This window comes from Ranitomeya imitator, chromosome 2, assembly GCF_032444005.1.
Source record: "Ranitomeya imitator isolate aRanImi1 chromosome 2, aRanImi1.pri, whole genome shotgun sequence".
NCBI lineage: Eukaryota > Metazoa > Chordata > Amphibia > Anura > Dendrobatidae > Ranitomeya > Ranitomeya imitator.
Window position 1 is genome coordinate 34,930,351 of NC_091283.1, and position 14,245 is coordinate 34,944,595.

At 39.4% G+C, this 14,245-nt stretch overlaps 1 protein-coding gene across 1 annotated transcript; it reads right to left on the reverse strand.

The window, feature by feature from the left end:
• Positions 1 to 522: 522 nt before the first annotated feature.
• Positions 523 to 9,995, reverse strand: LOC138661615 (mucin-2-like). The gene is made up of 5 exons (XM_069746439.1): positions 9,867 to 9,995; positions 3,643 to 6,627; positions 3,441 to 3,509; positions 2,838 to 2,914; positions 523 to 2,489 (listed from the first exon to the last, which is right to left on the reverse strand). Exons 1-5 carry the CDS (start codon positions 9,925 to 9,927, stop codon positions 2,274 to 2,276), a joined length of 3,408 nt encoding a protein of 1,135 aa, XP_069602540.1. The 5' UTR covers positions 9,928 to 9,995; the 3' UTR covers positions 523 to 2,273.
• Positions 9,996 to 14,245: the final 4,250 nt, after the last annotated feature.

The following is a 14,245-nucleotide window of genomic DNA, read 5'->3' on the forward strand; positions in this document are numbered from 1 at the left end:
AAAAAGATAACGAAGGCACTCACAAGTCTTCAAAATCGATTCTTTATTGGTATCAATAATAAAAAAAATTATATTTTTTTAAGGCAACAATGGATCAAAATAAGAAAAAAAAAACGCCTGCTCTTTAAGAAATTGATTTAGAAAAAGAGAGAGGGAAAGTCTTTACGTATAAGGAGCTTTACAAAGAGGAGGTAAATCTATGTCTACAGCATTGAACTCATGTTGAGATGCATGTTTCCTCTAATCCTTAAATCTCTGACTAAACGGTGACACTTAAATGAATCACATCTTAAATAATCATATGTCATCTCATAGTAACTTTGGCTCCTTCCAGAACAAAAAAATTTCCATATGCCTTATGAAAAAAATAAAAAGCAAATCGATATAGAGTATAATGTCGGACCCGTGGTCTACAATTAGTGGCGCATAGTGGCTCCATCCAACTCAGAACTTTCATATGATTTATTTTAATTCTTTCTGTACTTTATACTAGTGTATGATGAGACATTCTGATAAACGAAAGATCAATAATTTATTAAATGTTTTATAAATTCATGAATAAAATGATGACAAAAACACCAACAAATAATGCTTAAGCCAACTTTATATCTGTGTGCACATAAAATATAAAACAGCAAATTTAATAAATATAAATTACTATATATACAAATGTACAATACAATAAGCAAAACCTATAAATCCCATTCCAAAATATTATTAGTGGTGCAGCTAAAATTGCGGCAATTAACAGAGGCGTAACTTGAAGTTTCAGGCCTTTGATGCAAATACAGGGTCCCCCATCTATTATTTGCTTATTTGCTTTTTGTAATACTTATGTGGAAGCAGTGACCCGCCTCAGTCAGTGATTGGCTAGAAAGTGGAGATGGGTGAATCTGATGAAATTCGTATTTGCTTGTGTTGTTCGAATTAGGTTGTGAAATTTAATCAAACCTAATTTATTTGATGTGAATCGAATTTGGCACTTAAAGATGCTTATTACGCTCTGTGATCTCTCCAGTACACAAATTCTAATAAATATAGGTTTAAAAACATAAATGTAACACCTCTGTCCCATCATGCAGCTTTACCCGGTTCCGGTCACTCTTCCTGTCTCATTGATGTCTCAAGACATAATAAGGACTCAAAACATCATGATGTCGCATAAAATCTTGTCACTGCTTCATTACTTGACTAAGTCTCACACAACATCATGCTTTGTGGTGCCCAACAATAGCAAGATGTTGGAAGGTCTCGTCAGCGCTCGAAGAACTGAGGAGTCTGGAAGACTAGAGGTGACCAGACTAGGCCCCACACAACTCTATCATGTAAACCACTTTGGGACGTTAGACTCTTTACATTATGAGGTCTTGCCAGCACTAGATAAGAGTGATAAGAGCCAGAAGGATCTGAACGGTGGGATAGGTGATGGCCGGGGAATGGTGAGTATTACATTCATTATTTTTTACCTCTTCATTGCCCTAAAAATAATTCAGCATTGGTGGCCAGCCACCATTTTGCTGAATTTGAGTGAATCAGATCACATATGAATCTGAATCTGGAGACTCCAATTTTGTATAAGAAATTTGAAGTGAATTTGACTTGCTTCACACCAATTTCCTTATCTCTACCAAGTAGGCCTTTCTTGCCATTCCTGGTGTGTCTAAAACAGGTACCAGAAGCACAAAGCCATGGGTATCGGGTAGTGTCAGAACAGGAACTAAGTAGGGCAAATGCCCAAGGTATAAACATCTTTGTCTTCTTATTTTTTATGAAAGCAGTCTGCGCCATTTTCATAATAATTGATATTCCTTCTATTCATATACAGCAAGGTCCCAGTTCTCGTCTCATTCAGATGTTACTTGGGCACATGATACCTACCAACTCATAACTTAATGCATGGCCCAATGGCAGCGAATTATCTTACACAGAACAACCTAGTGGTAGAAACATTCAAAAATACTTGAAAGCCTGATGCATAGGATTGGAAGAGGAATGCATCCCAAAAAAGAGTAAAATGTAAACCATTGATGATAAAGGAGTTCTCTTGAACTCTTGCTCTTTTTGGCCTGTGGAACCTTTCCGCTCTTGACCTTACACTGCCATCTATACATTGCATGCAAATATAGCTGTCCTAGAAATCTTCCACTAAAACAAAATACTGTTTATGGTATGCATTATCTTATTGTTCCACGTATGCATCACAATGCTAAAAACTTCGTCCATGACAACTTTTTGACTGTCCAGGTCCATGACTTTGCGTTTACGCCAGCATGTTACTTGTGATGCTGCCCTTTCTGGGATTGGCGATGTTCTTGGTAATGGTTTCCTCTTGAGGCTGATGGTCTTCTCTGATGTTCCGTTAACTCTAGTCCTTTTTCGGCATCTGTCGCTAAAGATGGTCTAGCAGAATTTACCCAACCGTAATGAGTGAAGTAGTTGGGGTAACTACCTACAGCATAGGCAGAAGAAGCGCGGCAACTTGCAAATATCTGCAGGAAAAAGAATAACTGCATGTAAAATCTGAAAGTATATATTGTAACGTCAAGTGTAAAATTATCATAGAGTGTCCAACTGTTGGCATTCTCATGATCACTAGAATTGGGGTTCCAAGATATAAACAGGCAAAAACAAGAATGTGCACTATACTGTGTGATACTGAAATTGATAGTTTTGATCACCTAAAGAACTGTATGCAGTAAGAGCACATGGTCAGCCACAACTTCATACAATTAAACTCCCCCAATTCTAGTAATGGTAAGAGTCTTGGTGGTCATATCCCCCATGTCACACCCCTTCAATACATAGAAAACACCTTTAACACATAAAGCGATACTTACCCCACACAATAGACACGCAATAAGGGCTGCACCCAATACGGCTGCCAGTCCAAGAAGAATAATTCCCCAGTATGGAACTACAAAGCAAAAAAACATTTTGTAATGCAACTTTGTATATGAGAAAGTCAGTATGCCAATTCTATATAAAGATAGAGAATTGTGTTTGACCACTAGAAAATTCACAGTAGGCTGACGCTTCATGTTCTCGGCCGCTCACATGTCAGCTTTGCCGAACAGATTGGGACAGAATGGACTGAGTCATCATGTTACGATTCGAGGGGGAGGGATACTACAATGTCTTCTCTATTATACTGCTGAAGGAGTAGCCTCTGTGCTTTATGCGGATGCTCAGTCACTTAGAAGAGGATGATGTCCTCCATCACTTCTTAGAGGCTATAATGATCTATGTAATTTCGTTGTCAATTAGCTTCTGTTAGTTTTAACTATTGTAAAGCACACCCATCCTGCAACATTCATACAGGAAGCTTGCACATATCGGCAGTATCGTAGACCACCGTTATTTCTCTTCGACAGATTTACATCCAAATACTGGAACTGAAATCAAATATATCAAAGACATTTTTTTACATACTAAAGACTTACTTGCAGATTGGTCTGAGGTTGTTTGGGTTGAAATGATACTACTTTGAGTTGATGAGCCTTTATTGGTTGCTATGGAAATTAAATAAATGCATATTTTAAAATACTTTAACAATGAAGACATTGCTTAATTTGCTGACTATAGAGTTTGCAATTAAATTGATTTTTTATGCTATATGCACATACATTACTTTTGGCAACTTACTCTTGACTGTTGTAGAAGAGCTTGAGGCTGTGTTGGATCCAGGATTGGAAATTGAGGCTGAAGACGTATTCACTGTTGAGCTTGACCCAGTTGATCCTGATGTCACAGTAGTACCACTATTGGTGCTTGTGTTGCCATTTGGAGCTATATTAGATGGCACAGTGGTAGAAGCAGTAAGGGCTGTGATTGTAGAGCTTCCCGTAGGAGTTATGGAAGTACTGGATCCAGACATGGTGTTGATATTTGCTGTAGTAGTAGCAGAATCTGGTGAAATACCCTTGCTTGTAGTACTTTGGCCTGATATGGTTGAAATACTGCTGTTAGTATTCGTACCGGGGACTGTAGAAGATGTAGTAACGGTGTTCCCACTTAACGTGGAGTCAGTAGTGCCAGAGACAGTATTTCCATTAATTGTGGAGACTGTGGTTGTAGTACTTGTCATAGTAACAGGGAGAGTGGATCCAGACAAAGTGGTAGCACCCATTGTGGTCACAGTTGTAGCAGATCCTGGAGAACTGGTATTTGTGGTAGTCCCTGTATTGACAGTACTAGTACTAATTACATTACCAGTAGAAATGGTGGTTGTTCCAGTTGTGCTAATATTATTGGTGACACTTGATGTAGACAAGGTGCTGCTGGTTGTATCAGTTGCGGTTGATGCTGTAGTGGCAGTGGTACCATTACTTGTTTCTATAGAAGAACTACTGGTTGATACTGTTGATACTATATTTGGCGTTGTATCTGTACCAGTTGAGGGTGCTGAAGAAAGTGATGTGCTAGATGCACTGGGACCAGTTGTACTAGTAATTGGTATTGCTGATGCAGAGGATAATATGGTTGTGGAAGCCGTTAAAATGGGTAGCGTGGTAGATGTGGCATTTGCAGACCCACCAGAAATAGGTTGAATAGAAATGGATGTTGAAGAAGTTAAACTTGTACTAGATGATGAACTAGTTGAAGCAGGAGTTGAATCAGTGCTTGATGATGTGGCTGTAGATTCACTAGTATTAAGCGGAGTTGTAATAGAGTTTGAAGTAGTTGATCCACCACTTGTTAGTGTGGTTGAACTAGTTGCTGTTTGAGTGGAAGTTATTAAAGATGTTGAAGCAGTTGAACTTGATGAAGAATTAGATGTGGTTGGTGTTGTCACAGCAATTGTTGATACAGTGGTTGAAGATTGAGTTGAAGTATTGGTTGTTGAAGTACTTGTGTCAGTACTTGTTGGCATATTGGTAGTTGCTGAGGAAACATGTGAAGTAGGGGATATTATACCAGTGCTTGATGCTGTGATTGTAGGTTGAGCTGCAATGATTGCTGCGGAAGCATTTGAAATAGTACTTCCTGGTGTGGTGGTACTTGTTGAAGAACCAACTGTTGTAGGGGTTGTTACACCTGTGGTTGATGTTGCAGTTGAAGGTTGAGTAGAAAGAGTTGTCGATGATGCAGTTGTACCAGTATTTGTTGGTGCTGTTGCACTTGCTGAAGAACTAGCTGAAGTAGTGGTTGTTGACACAGTGATTGAAGGTTGAGTAGTAACGTTTGTTAAAGCAGTTGAACCAGTACTTTTTGGTGTTGTGGTACTTATTGAAGACCCAACTGAAGTAGGGGTTGTTACGCTTGTGGATGATGTTGGGGTTGAAGGTTGAGTAGTAATAGTTGTTGAAGCAGTTGTATCAGTACTTGCTGGTGTGGTTGTACTTGCTGAAGAACTAGTTGAAGTAGTGGTTGTTGACACAGTGCTTGAAGGTTGAGTAGTAATGGTTGTTGTAGAAGCAGTTGTACCAGTACTTATTGGTGTGGTGGTACTTGTTGAAGAACCAACTGTTGAAGGGGTTGTTACACCTGTGGTTGATGTTGCAGTTGAAGGTTGAGTAGTAATAGTTGCTGTTGAAGCAGTTGTATCAGTAGTTGTTGGTGTGGTTGTACTTGCTGAAGAACTAGTTGAAGTAGTGGTTGTTGACACAGTGCTTGAAGGTTGAGTAGTAATGGTTGTTGTAGAAGCAGTTGTATCAGTACTTATTGGTGTGGTGGTACTTGTTGAAGAACCAACTGTTGTAGGGGTTGTTACACCTGTGGTTGATGTTGCAGTTGAAGGTTGAGTAGTAATAGTTGTTGAAGCAGTTGTATCAGTACTTGTTGGTGTGGTTGTACTTGCTGAAGAACTAGTTGAAGTAGTGGTTGTTGACACAGTGCTTAAATGTTGAGTAGCAATGGTTGTTGCAGAAGCAGTTGTACCAGTACTTATTGGTGTGGTGGTACTTGTTGAAGAACCAACTGTTGTAGGGGTTGTTACACCTGTGGTTGATGTTGCAGTTGAAGGTTGAGTTGTAATAGTTGTTGAAGCAGTTGTACCAGTAGTTGTTGGTGTGGTTGCACTTGCTGAAGAACTAGCTGAAGTAGTGGTTGTTGACACAGTGGTTGAAGGATGAGTAGTAATGGTTGTTGTAGAAGCAGTTGTAACAGTACTTATTGGTGTGGTGGTACTTGTTGAAGAACCAACTGTTGTAGGGGTTGTTACACCTGTGGTTGATGTTGCAGTTGAAGGTTGAGTAGTAATAGTTGTTGAAGCAGTTGTATCAGTAGTTGTTGGTGTGGTTGTACTTGCTGAAGAACTAGCTGAAGTAGTGGTTGTTGACACAGTGGTTGAAGGATGAGTAGTAATGGTTGTTGTTGAAGCAGTTGTATCAGTACTTATTGGTGTGGTGGTACTTGTTGAAGAACCAGCTGTTGTAGGGGTTGTTACACCTGTGGTTGAAGTTGCAGTTGAAGATTGAGTAGTAATAGTTGTTGTTGAAGCAGTTGTATCAGTACTTGTTGGTGAGGTTGTACTTGCAGAAGAACTAGCTGAAGTAGTGGTTGTTACAACAGTGGTTGGTGTACTAGTGGATGTTTGCGGGGTAGCGGTTAATGCTGGAGCAGTTGAAAAACTGGAGGCAATAGTTGCTGTAGTAGTTGCCGTTGATTCGATAGTCGTAGTTGTACTGACTGAGAAGGAAAAAACATAGAATTAGTAAAATATTGTAACATATTAAAAGAAAACAATGAAGACATCATATATGTCAACAATATAAGAGAGTCAATTTGTGAAATATGTCTTCTTTTATTCATTTTGTATCAAATTTCCCCACATTCATAATTGAATCTGACTGCAGTCTGTCTTATTTTTTGTGAACAGAAGTAGTAATTCACCTATGACTGAAGCACCGGGTGTGGCAGTGAGACAAATGTAAAATTGGCAAGATAGCACAGGTGTGGCTGTGATGTTCATCCGAATGTAACTGGGAGAATTTTTTGTTCTGCGCAATGAGCAGGTGATAGACAGAGAAAGAAAACAGCTTGTTAAATATCCAGAGCTTAAACCTCATACAGAAGAAAAAAGAAATACATAACTGTAAGCATGGGATTAAGGCGAGCATAGCAGTTTGTTAAGATTCCTTTTTAGATCCAAATATATATATTATTCTCACAGGTGAAAATTGAGTGCGAGTCTGACCAAGTGGAACCCAACCGTTGCTGAAAACAAGGGATCTAAAATCTTTGCTCTTTGCAGAGAGATATGACACAGAATATCTAAAGGAAATGAAGGAACTTGTTGAAAACTGAAAAGTGGTACTAATTCTGCTGCTCTCATTCATGTCTATGGAAAAGTAATCTAATCCTAATTCTAATCCCCAAGAACAGGGATTTCGGGTCCCTTTTTTTTTTGCAAGGGTCAGAAGGATGGAACAACGCCTGACTTACTGCAGTGACCTGTCTGCATGACAGAAGAAGAAGATGGAAAAGGTAAAATACATATATTTCTTTACATTAGTTGTCTTGGCACCTTGGAGACAAGGTCAAAATTTCAGTATTCAGCAATATAAGATTTTGGGGGGTTTTCATCCTCATTTTCAATATCCGAAAGTTTCATGTTAATATCAAGGTAGAAAGGTTTTATCACTACTCCTGGTAGAAACTGTCACCCTGGAAATCATAAAATATGACTTCCTGACTATGACCATGAAGGAAATACCCACAAATTTACCCAACTAATATAACAATCACTCCTGATTAGCTTGATATCATGTTCTCATCTAAAACTGGGACACTTATACAGGATGCTAGTCTAATATTATTAGCAGAACATGCAGCATGAGTAAGGTAGTAGCAGGAGATGAAGGGTGATGTGTGGCAGCCTTGAGAGATTTTAGGGATGAGAATGATTTGTTTACAGTATAGTATAGAGGAGGAGTAGCCAGTAGGGTTGAGCGAAACGGGTCAGCCATTTTCAGAAGTCGCCGACTTTTGGCAAAGTCGGGTTTCATGAAACCCGACCCGACCCCTGTGTGGGGTCGGCCATGAAGTCGGCGATCTTCTGAATCTGGTATCGGAATTCCAATACCGAGTTCCGATATGTTTGCAATATCGGAAATCGGTATCGGAATCCATATTTAAGTGTAAAATAAAGAATTAAAATAAAAAATATTGCTATACTCACTCTCTGACGCGCCCTGGTACTAAGCGGCAACCTTCCTTCCTTGGAATCAGCGCATGAAGGGCCTTAGATGACGTCGCGGCTTGTGATTGGTCGCGCGACCGCCCATGTGACTGCTCGCGCGACCAATCACAAGCCGCGACGTCACCGAAGGTCCTTCAAGCGCTGATTCTTAGGAAGGAAGGCTGCCGGAAAGAAGCAGGGCGCGTCCGAGGGTGAGTATATACCTAATAGTTTCCTCTCCTTCAGACCCTGGGAACCATTGGAAACCCAATGCACTGCATTGGGTTTCGTGTTTCGGCCGACCCCGACTTTTTTATAGGATCGGCCGATTTCACTCGACCTGACTTTTTAAAAAGTCGGGTTTCGTGAAACCCGACCCGATCCTATAAAAGTAAAAGTCGCTCAACCCTAGTAGCCAGTGTAATGACTGGCACTGGGAGGAGGAACCGGTGTAGCAGCTGGACAGAAGATTAGCTTGTCGGTTTCATTCATGATGTTTTAGAGAGTGGAGAGTTTGGAGATTAGTGAGTTATGCTAATAAGGACGGGACTGAATCAGAGCAACGATAAGAGATTTGACAGTTTCCATAGTATGAAAAGGGTGGATTAGGGAGATGTCACTCTTTAAATCATACTGCTGCTACTTATATCCGTAATCGTGACAGCAATCATTATGATATTATTCTTAAACAGGTGGCAATTATTAAAATGAATAGTGTTAAACGTAATATTGTTACTTGTTGCTTCAATGCTATCATCATATTGTTATAACATACTTCATACACTAATAACAATAGTAATAAAAATGATGATTGTTATTGTTATTATTATTAGTAGTAGTAGTAGTAGTAGTATATAAGTAACAACAAAAATCCGCCATAAAAATAGTCATAGCTTAATGACGATAAGAATATAACGGTAAAAACAATAGTATTACTAATTATTATAATATAATATATAGTATAGTATAGTGATAAATATAACAACCTTATAATAAAAGAAAGCAATAATAACAAAATAATTCAGGTAAAATTGTTTCTAACGCTATTAATAACGATAACAGGAAGTTTCACTTCATACAAATAAGAAGATAAAAGTAATATTTTTTACTACTACTAAAATAGTAACTATTAATATCAATCAAAGCTTGTAATAAACAAAAGACAATATAATAAAAACTAAAGCTTAATGACAAATTATACTACAACAACAACAACAACAGTTTTTCTATTACTACTACTGTAACAAATAATAATAGTAATAAGAGATTAACTACCGGTATATAGTTAGACATTACATCAATATAACTTATTACTAGCAATTTAACCAATACTAAATCTACTAATAAAAATAATACTAGTACCACTAATAATAATTATAAAACCGCCAGTAATAATATATAGTATGTAATGTCTTGGAGCTATATAATCTAAGCAGGATGATCGTGCATTGCATGGTTTCCTCATACTGTGACTATATAATTATACCCTCTTAGCCGTTCTGTTATTTTTGCGTGTAATAATGATGTCTCCACCATTATAACAAGATAATTATTGGATTCATCTAAGCATTTACGGCATTCAATAAAAGAGTCAGCAAGTTATAAAACTTTTGCAAGTTTACATAAAACAAAATATTCTCATAGGGTCATAAAATGCACAAACATTCCGATAAGTGTAGCCCAGAAACTGTAAAAAATATTAAACTTGTAATTAAAATTTGAGGATTTTCATCCAAATTTGGCTTACCCGAACGGCCAGAAAATGCTGCAAGGAACAGAAGTAGAAAACAAAGCTTTAAGGTCTTCATGATGTCTCTTATTATTGCCCTTCGATATTAGTTGATATATCCAGAAACATCGGCCACAAATCAATATCTGCTGGAGGATGACTTGCAAGGGGGTTTTATGTAGGGTTGCTGACAACCCCTGTGTGTCATTGTTGAGAGGTGACACCCTACGATACTTCTATCAATTCTTCTGTCCAAAAAAAAAATATTAATACATTTAGTTCAGGTAGGTTAGATATTCATTGTGTTGGGTCCTATGACACATTGGATAAATATGCACTTCAAAACCAAGTAATTGCGTGGATAGGACAGAAATGTGACGTTGTGCTCCGAGGCAGATGTTTCAGGTATGCTGAGAACACTGACAAGGGAGCGCAGGTGTGTCTATCGTCACTAAAATAATTGGATCGCATTGTAAAGTGCAAACTTTTACAAATAGTAGTGGATGGACGGTTGCTCTGGTAATACAGACTTTAACAGTACACAAAAATGAAATATCTTAGTAACTTCTGTCATTTTATACTTTTTTACATACAAGACTGATGTTTCTTTAGGGCTAGGTTCCCATTGCGTTAATGGGACCGTGCTAACGGACAGCGTTGCGTCCGTTAGCGCGCCCATTAACAGCAATGGGGACGCGCATCACTAGCGCGTGCCATATTCGGCATGCGCTATCGATGTGCCGGTGTTTTGTGGCGCGCCTCGGACGCTGCAAGCAGCGTCCGTCTCGGAGATCTGCGAGAGTGGGGACGTTTAACGCGACCCCTTTACAACACATTGCGCTAGCGCAATCCGCTAGCGCTAGGTGCTAAACGGATTGCACTAACGCAATCTGAACCTAGCCTTAGCCATTCACAAACACAAACAACTTGCAGTGACACCTTCATATGAGCTCTGCATTTAGACTATGTGCTGGCTTCTCTTCAAGATAGCAAGTGACCTGGGGGTCCGACCGCAGGGTTCCACACTGAATTGCCGGATGGGGCACTTTTATCCCCAGTGGAATCTAGCAGCAGTGTGCATGCTTGACCACCAAACCACTAATTCTGTATAGGGCTGTCAAGCTCGGCACCCAACTTTTTCCTGCAGCCCCAAAGAGAGTGAATGGAGTAGAGATCAATCATGTTCTCTGTTGTTTCATCATGAATGAGATAAAAGTGCCTTGTTGTGGATAAAAGTTTCCAATTTTTCCAATTAGTGCAGGTTCCTGGCAGTCAGACCCAATCAATAGGTTATCATCGATCCTGTGGATAAATGATGATTTGTTTTCCCAGAGAACCTCTTTAAGAGAGCAGAGACCACTTTGGCAGAGCTTAGTATTTCCATAACTAACAAAAAAGTTGCACTCAGTAGTGCTATAGCATGTAAACATGAAATATATGCATTTGAAAAGCATTATTGCTCTAGAAAATAGGAAAAAACTAAGCTAATTAGCACATAATTTGACCAATTCATGTATGCCCAGCAACTAGCAAAAAGGCAATCTTCTTTGCTGGGAACCTATCTAATGTGAATCATATCCTAGGCTGAAGCCTGCATTTATGAGTAGGTAGAATCCTGCTGTAGTTAAAACCACCATGGGCTGATGGGTGGAGTGCTCAGTCAGAGAGCCTATGCATACAAATATCAAAAGACTAGCCGTCACTTCCCAACAGAAAACTGGTGAGTACAGGTGCAAACAAAGAGTACCCATTTCCATATATAAGTAATAGTGTTTGGCAAACCCGAAAAGTAAAGTTTGGGGTCCATTCCAAGCACCTAATGTTTGTACATAGACTTTTTTAGAAAGTCTATGTTACTGCTCGGGTTCGGCATACCAAGCATTGGGTGTTTCCCACTCTGTCATCTGCATTACTGTGCGAGAAACACAGGCAGCTCTGCTCAGCGGTAAGATCATTTTCTCCAGTCAGAGTGCCAGCAGCTGTGACTGGTTGTAAAAAGTTTACCTCCGGTCACAGAGGCGTCGGCTGATGAGTGAGTACTTCTCCCATGAGGCTACACCTGCTGCTGCTAATAACAGTGAGAGCAGAAGGTGGCTGATGGGAGTATTTATATAGCTTGTGCTTTAAATAAATAAATAACTAAAAAGGACCTGGGGTCTTTCTATTTCTGGTAACCAGCATGCAAAACTGACAGCCGCAAGCTGTAACCCTCAGATGTCAGCTTTATCATGGCTGATTATAAAGAATAGAGGGGTACCCATGCCGATTTTTTAATTCTTTATATAAATAGTTTTTAAAAAGTCTTAAAGTACCCCCCTTTTATCAACCAGCCATGCAAAATCAGATAGATGGGGGCCGCTATTCTCAGACTGGTAAGGGGCCATGGATATTGCCCCCCAGCCTAAAAATAGCAGTCTAAAAGCACCAACTGATTGTAAAAGTAAAACAATCATTTTATTAATACATTAAAAACATACAAAAGCAGCCCAATCTGAGGGCAAAATACCATAAAGAGGAAAAATAATATACATATGTATAGGGAACCTACTAATACAGCAGACTCAATGGACCAATACTACAATATATGTACGGGTGGGTACAGTTAATCCTGAGTATAGTGAGAAGGGGGGAGAGATACACTCTATATAGGTCTAACATCCAGACTCCATGTGTAACTATATACGGATGCTACCTTAATTACAAAGTCCCCATATTCACCACACCTCTAGATCGGATGCCATCACTCACCCATAATAACAAGTGTCCTAGGTCCTCCTGCTGACCCCTTGACGCGCGTTTCGCACGAGTGCTTCTTCAACTCCCCTTCTTGAAGAAGCACTCGTGCGAAACGCGCGTCAAGGGGTCAGCAGGAGGACCTAGGACACTTGTTATTATGGGTGAGTGATGGCATCCGATCTAGAGGTGTGGTGAATATGGGGACTTTGTAATTAAGGTAGCATCCGTATATAGTTACACATGGAGTCTGGATGTTAGACCTATATAGAGTGTATCTCTCCCCCCTTCTCACTATACTCAGGATTAACTGTACCCACCCGTACATATATTGTAGTATTGGTCCATTGAGTCTGCTGTATTAGTAGGTTCCCTATACATATGTATATTATTTTTCCTCTTTATGGTATTTTGCCCTCAGATTGGGCTGCTTTTGTATGTTTTTAATGTATTAATAAAATGATTGTTTTACTTTTACAATCAGTTGGTGCTTTTTGTACTCCATGTTCTCTAGTTTGTTACATGCTTTAGGAGTAGTACACCTATGATTATTTTGGTTTTATCCATGTACGTACGGAGAGAGCAGGGCCTTTGCCCCTCTCAGTCTGGTTACTTTGCTAGATTTGTTGTGATTTTTGTTCTAAAAATAGCAGTCTGCAGCCAACCCAGAAAAGATGCATCTATTAGAAGTGCCAATTCTGGAGCTTTGCCCGACTCTTCCCACTTACCCTGGTGTGGTGGAAAGTGGGGCTGATGTCACCTTTATATTTTCAGGTGACATCAAGCCATGCAGTTAGTAATGGAGAGGCATCTATGAGATGCCTCTCCATTACTAACCCCATAGTCATATTGTCCATAAAAAAAACACCCATAATAAAGTCCTTTTTATTTGAAAAAAAAAACACACCATTTTACAAATTTATTTAAAAATAACAAGCACAGTTCTACTCACCTTACACACACTCCATTGAAGCCCCAATCCCCTGTAAAAAAAAGCAGGAAATAATTAACAATAAAAATACTCACCTAACACCCATTCCATTGAAGCTATGGTCTCATACAAAAACACAAAAATAAAAAACAACAATATCGCTCACCTGTCCGACATACTGTTGCATGGCGTACTCCATGTCTGCGATAATTGGTTTTCAACCTGGACGGTGTCAAGATGCAAAAGTCCAGACTGAAAACCATGAAAGAATGAGATGCTGTGAGCACAGCATCAGTGACTAGTGATGACGTCATAGAGGTTACCACTGGTCACTGAGACTCACTTCAGTGTGAGCTGGGCCGATGAACTGCTGTGAGCTCAATAAGATCACCTCTAGCACAGTGAAAAAAAGTCTCATGATGCAGCGCTGCACTCAGGGTGTTCACTGCAGTTCACCTTGAGATATTTTCCATCTCCATTAATAACTGCTGGGCTTGATGTAACCTGAAAATACAATGGTGACATCAACCCCAAAAATATGAACCCCACTTGCAACCGTCACAGGAAAAGTGGGAAGAGCTAAATATAGTGCAAGAATTGGAGTATCAAATAGAAAAATGTTGTGGGAACCCCTCTATTCTTGATAACCAGCCATGATGAAGCTGACAGGTGAGGGTTACAGCCTGCAGCTGTCAGTTTTGCCATACTGGTTATCAAAAATTGAAAGACCCCA

Excerpts from the sequence above, each read along its gene's own strand:
- LOC138661615 (XM_069746439.1), bottom strand. The coding sequence starts at position 9,927 with ATGAAGACCTTAAAGCTTTGTTTTCTACTTCTGTTCCTTGCAGCATTT. Across the intron at positions 6,628-9,866 it reads AGCATTTTCTGGCCGTTCGG|TCAGTACAACTACGACTATC; the intron begins GTAAGCCAAATT and ends TTTCCTTCTCAG. Across the intron at positions 2,490-2,837 it reads TTGCGTGTCTATTGTGTGGG|ATATTTGCAAGTTGCCGCGC; the intron begins GTAAGTATCGCT and ends TTTTTCCTGCAG.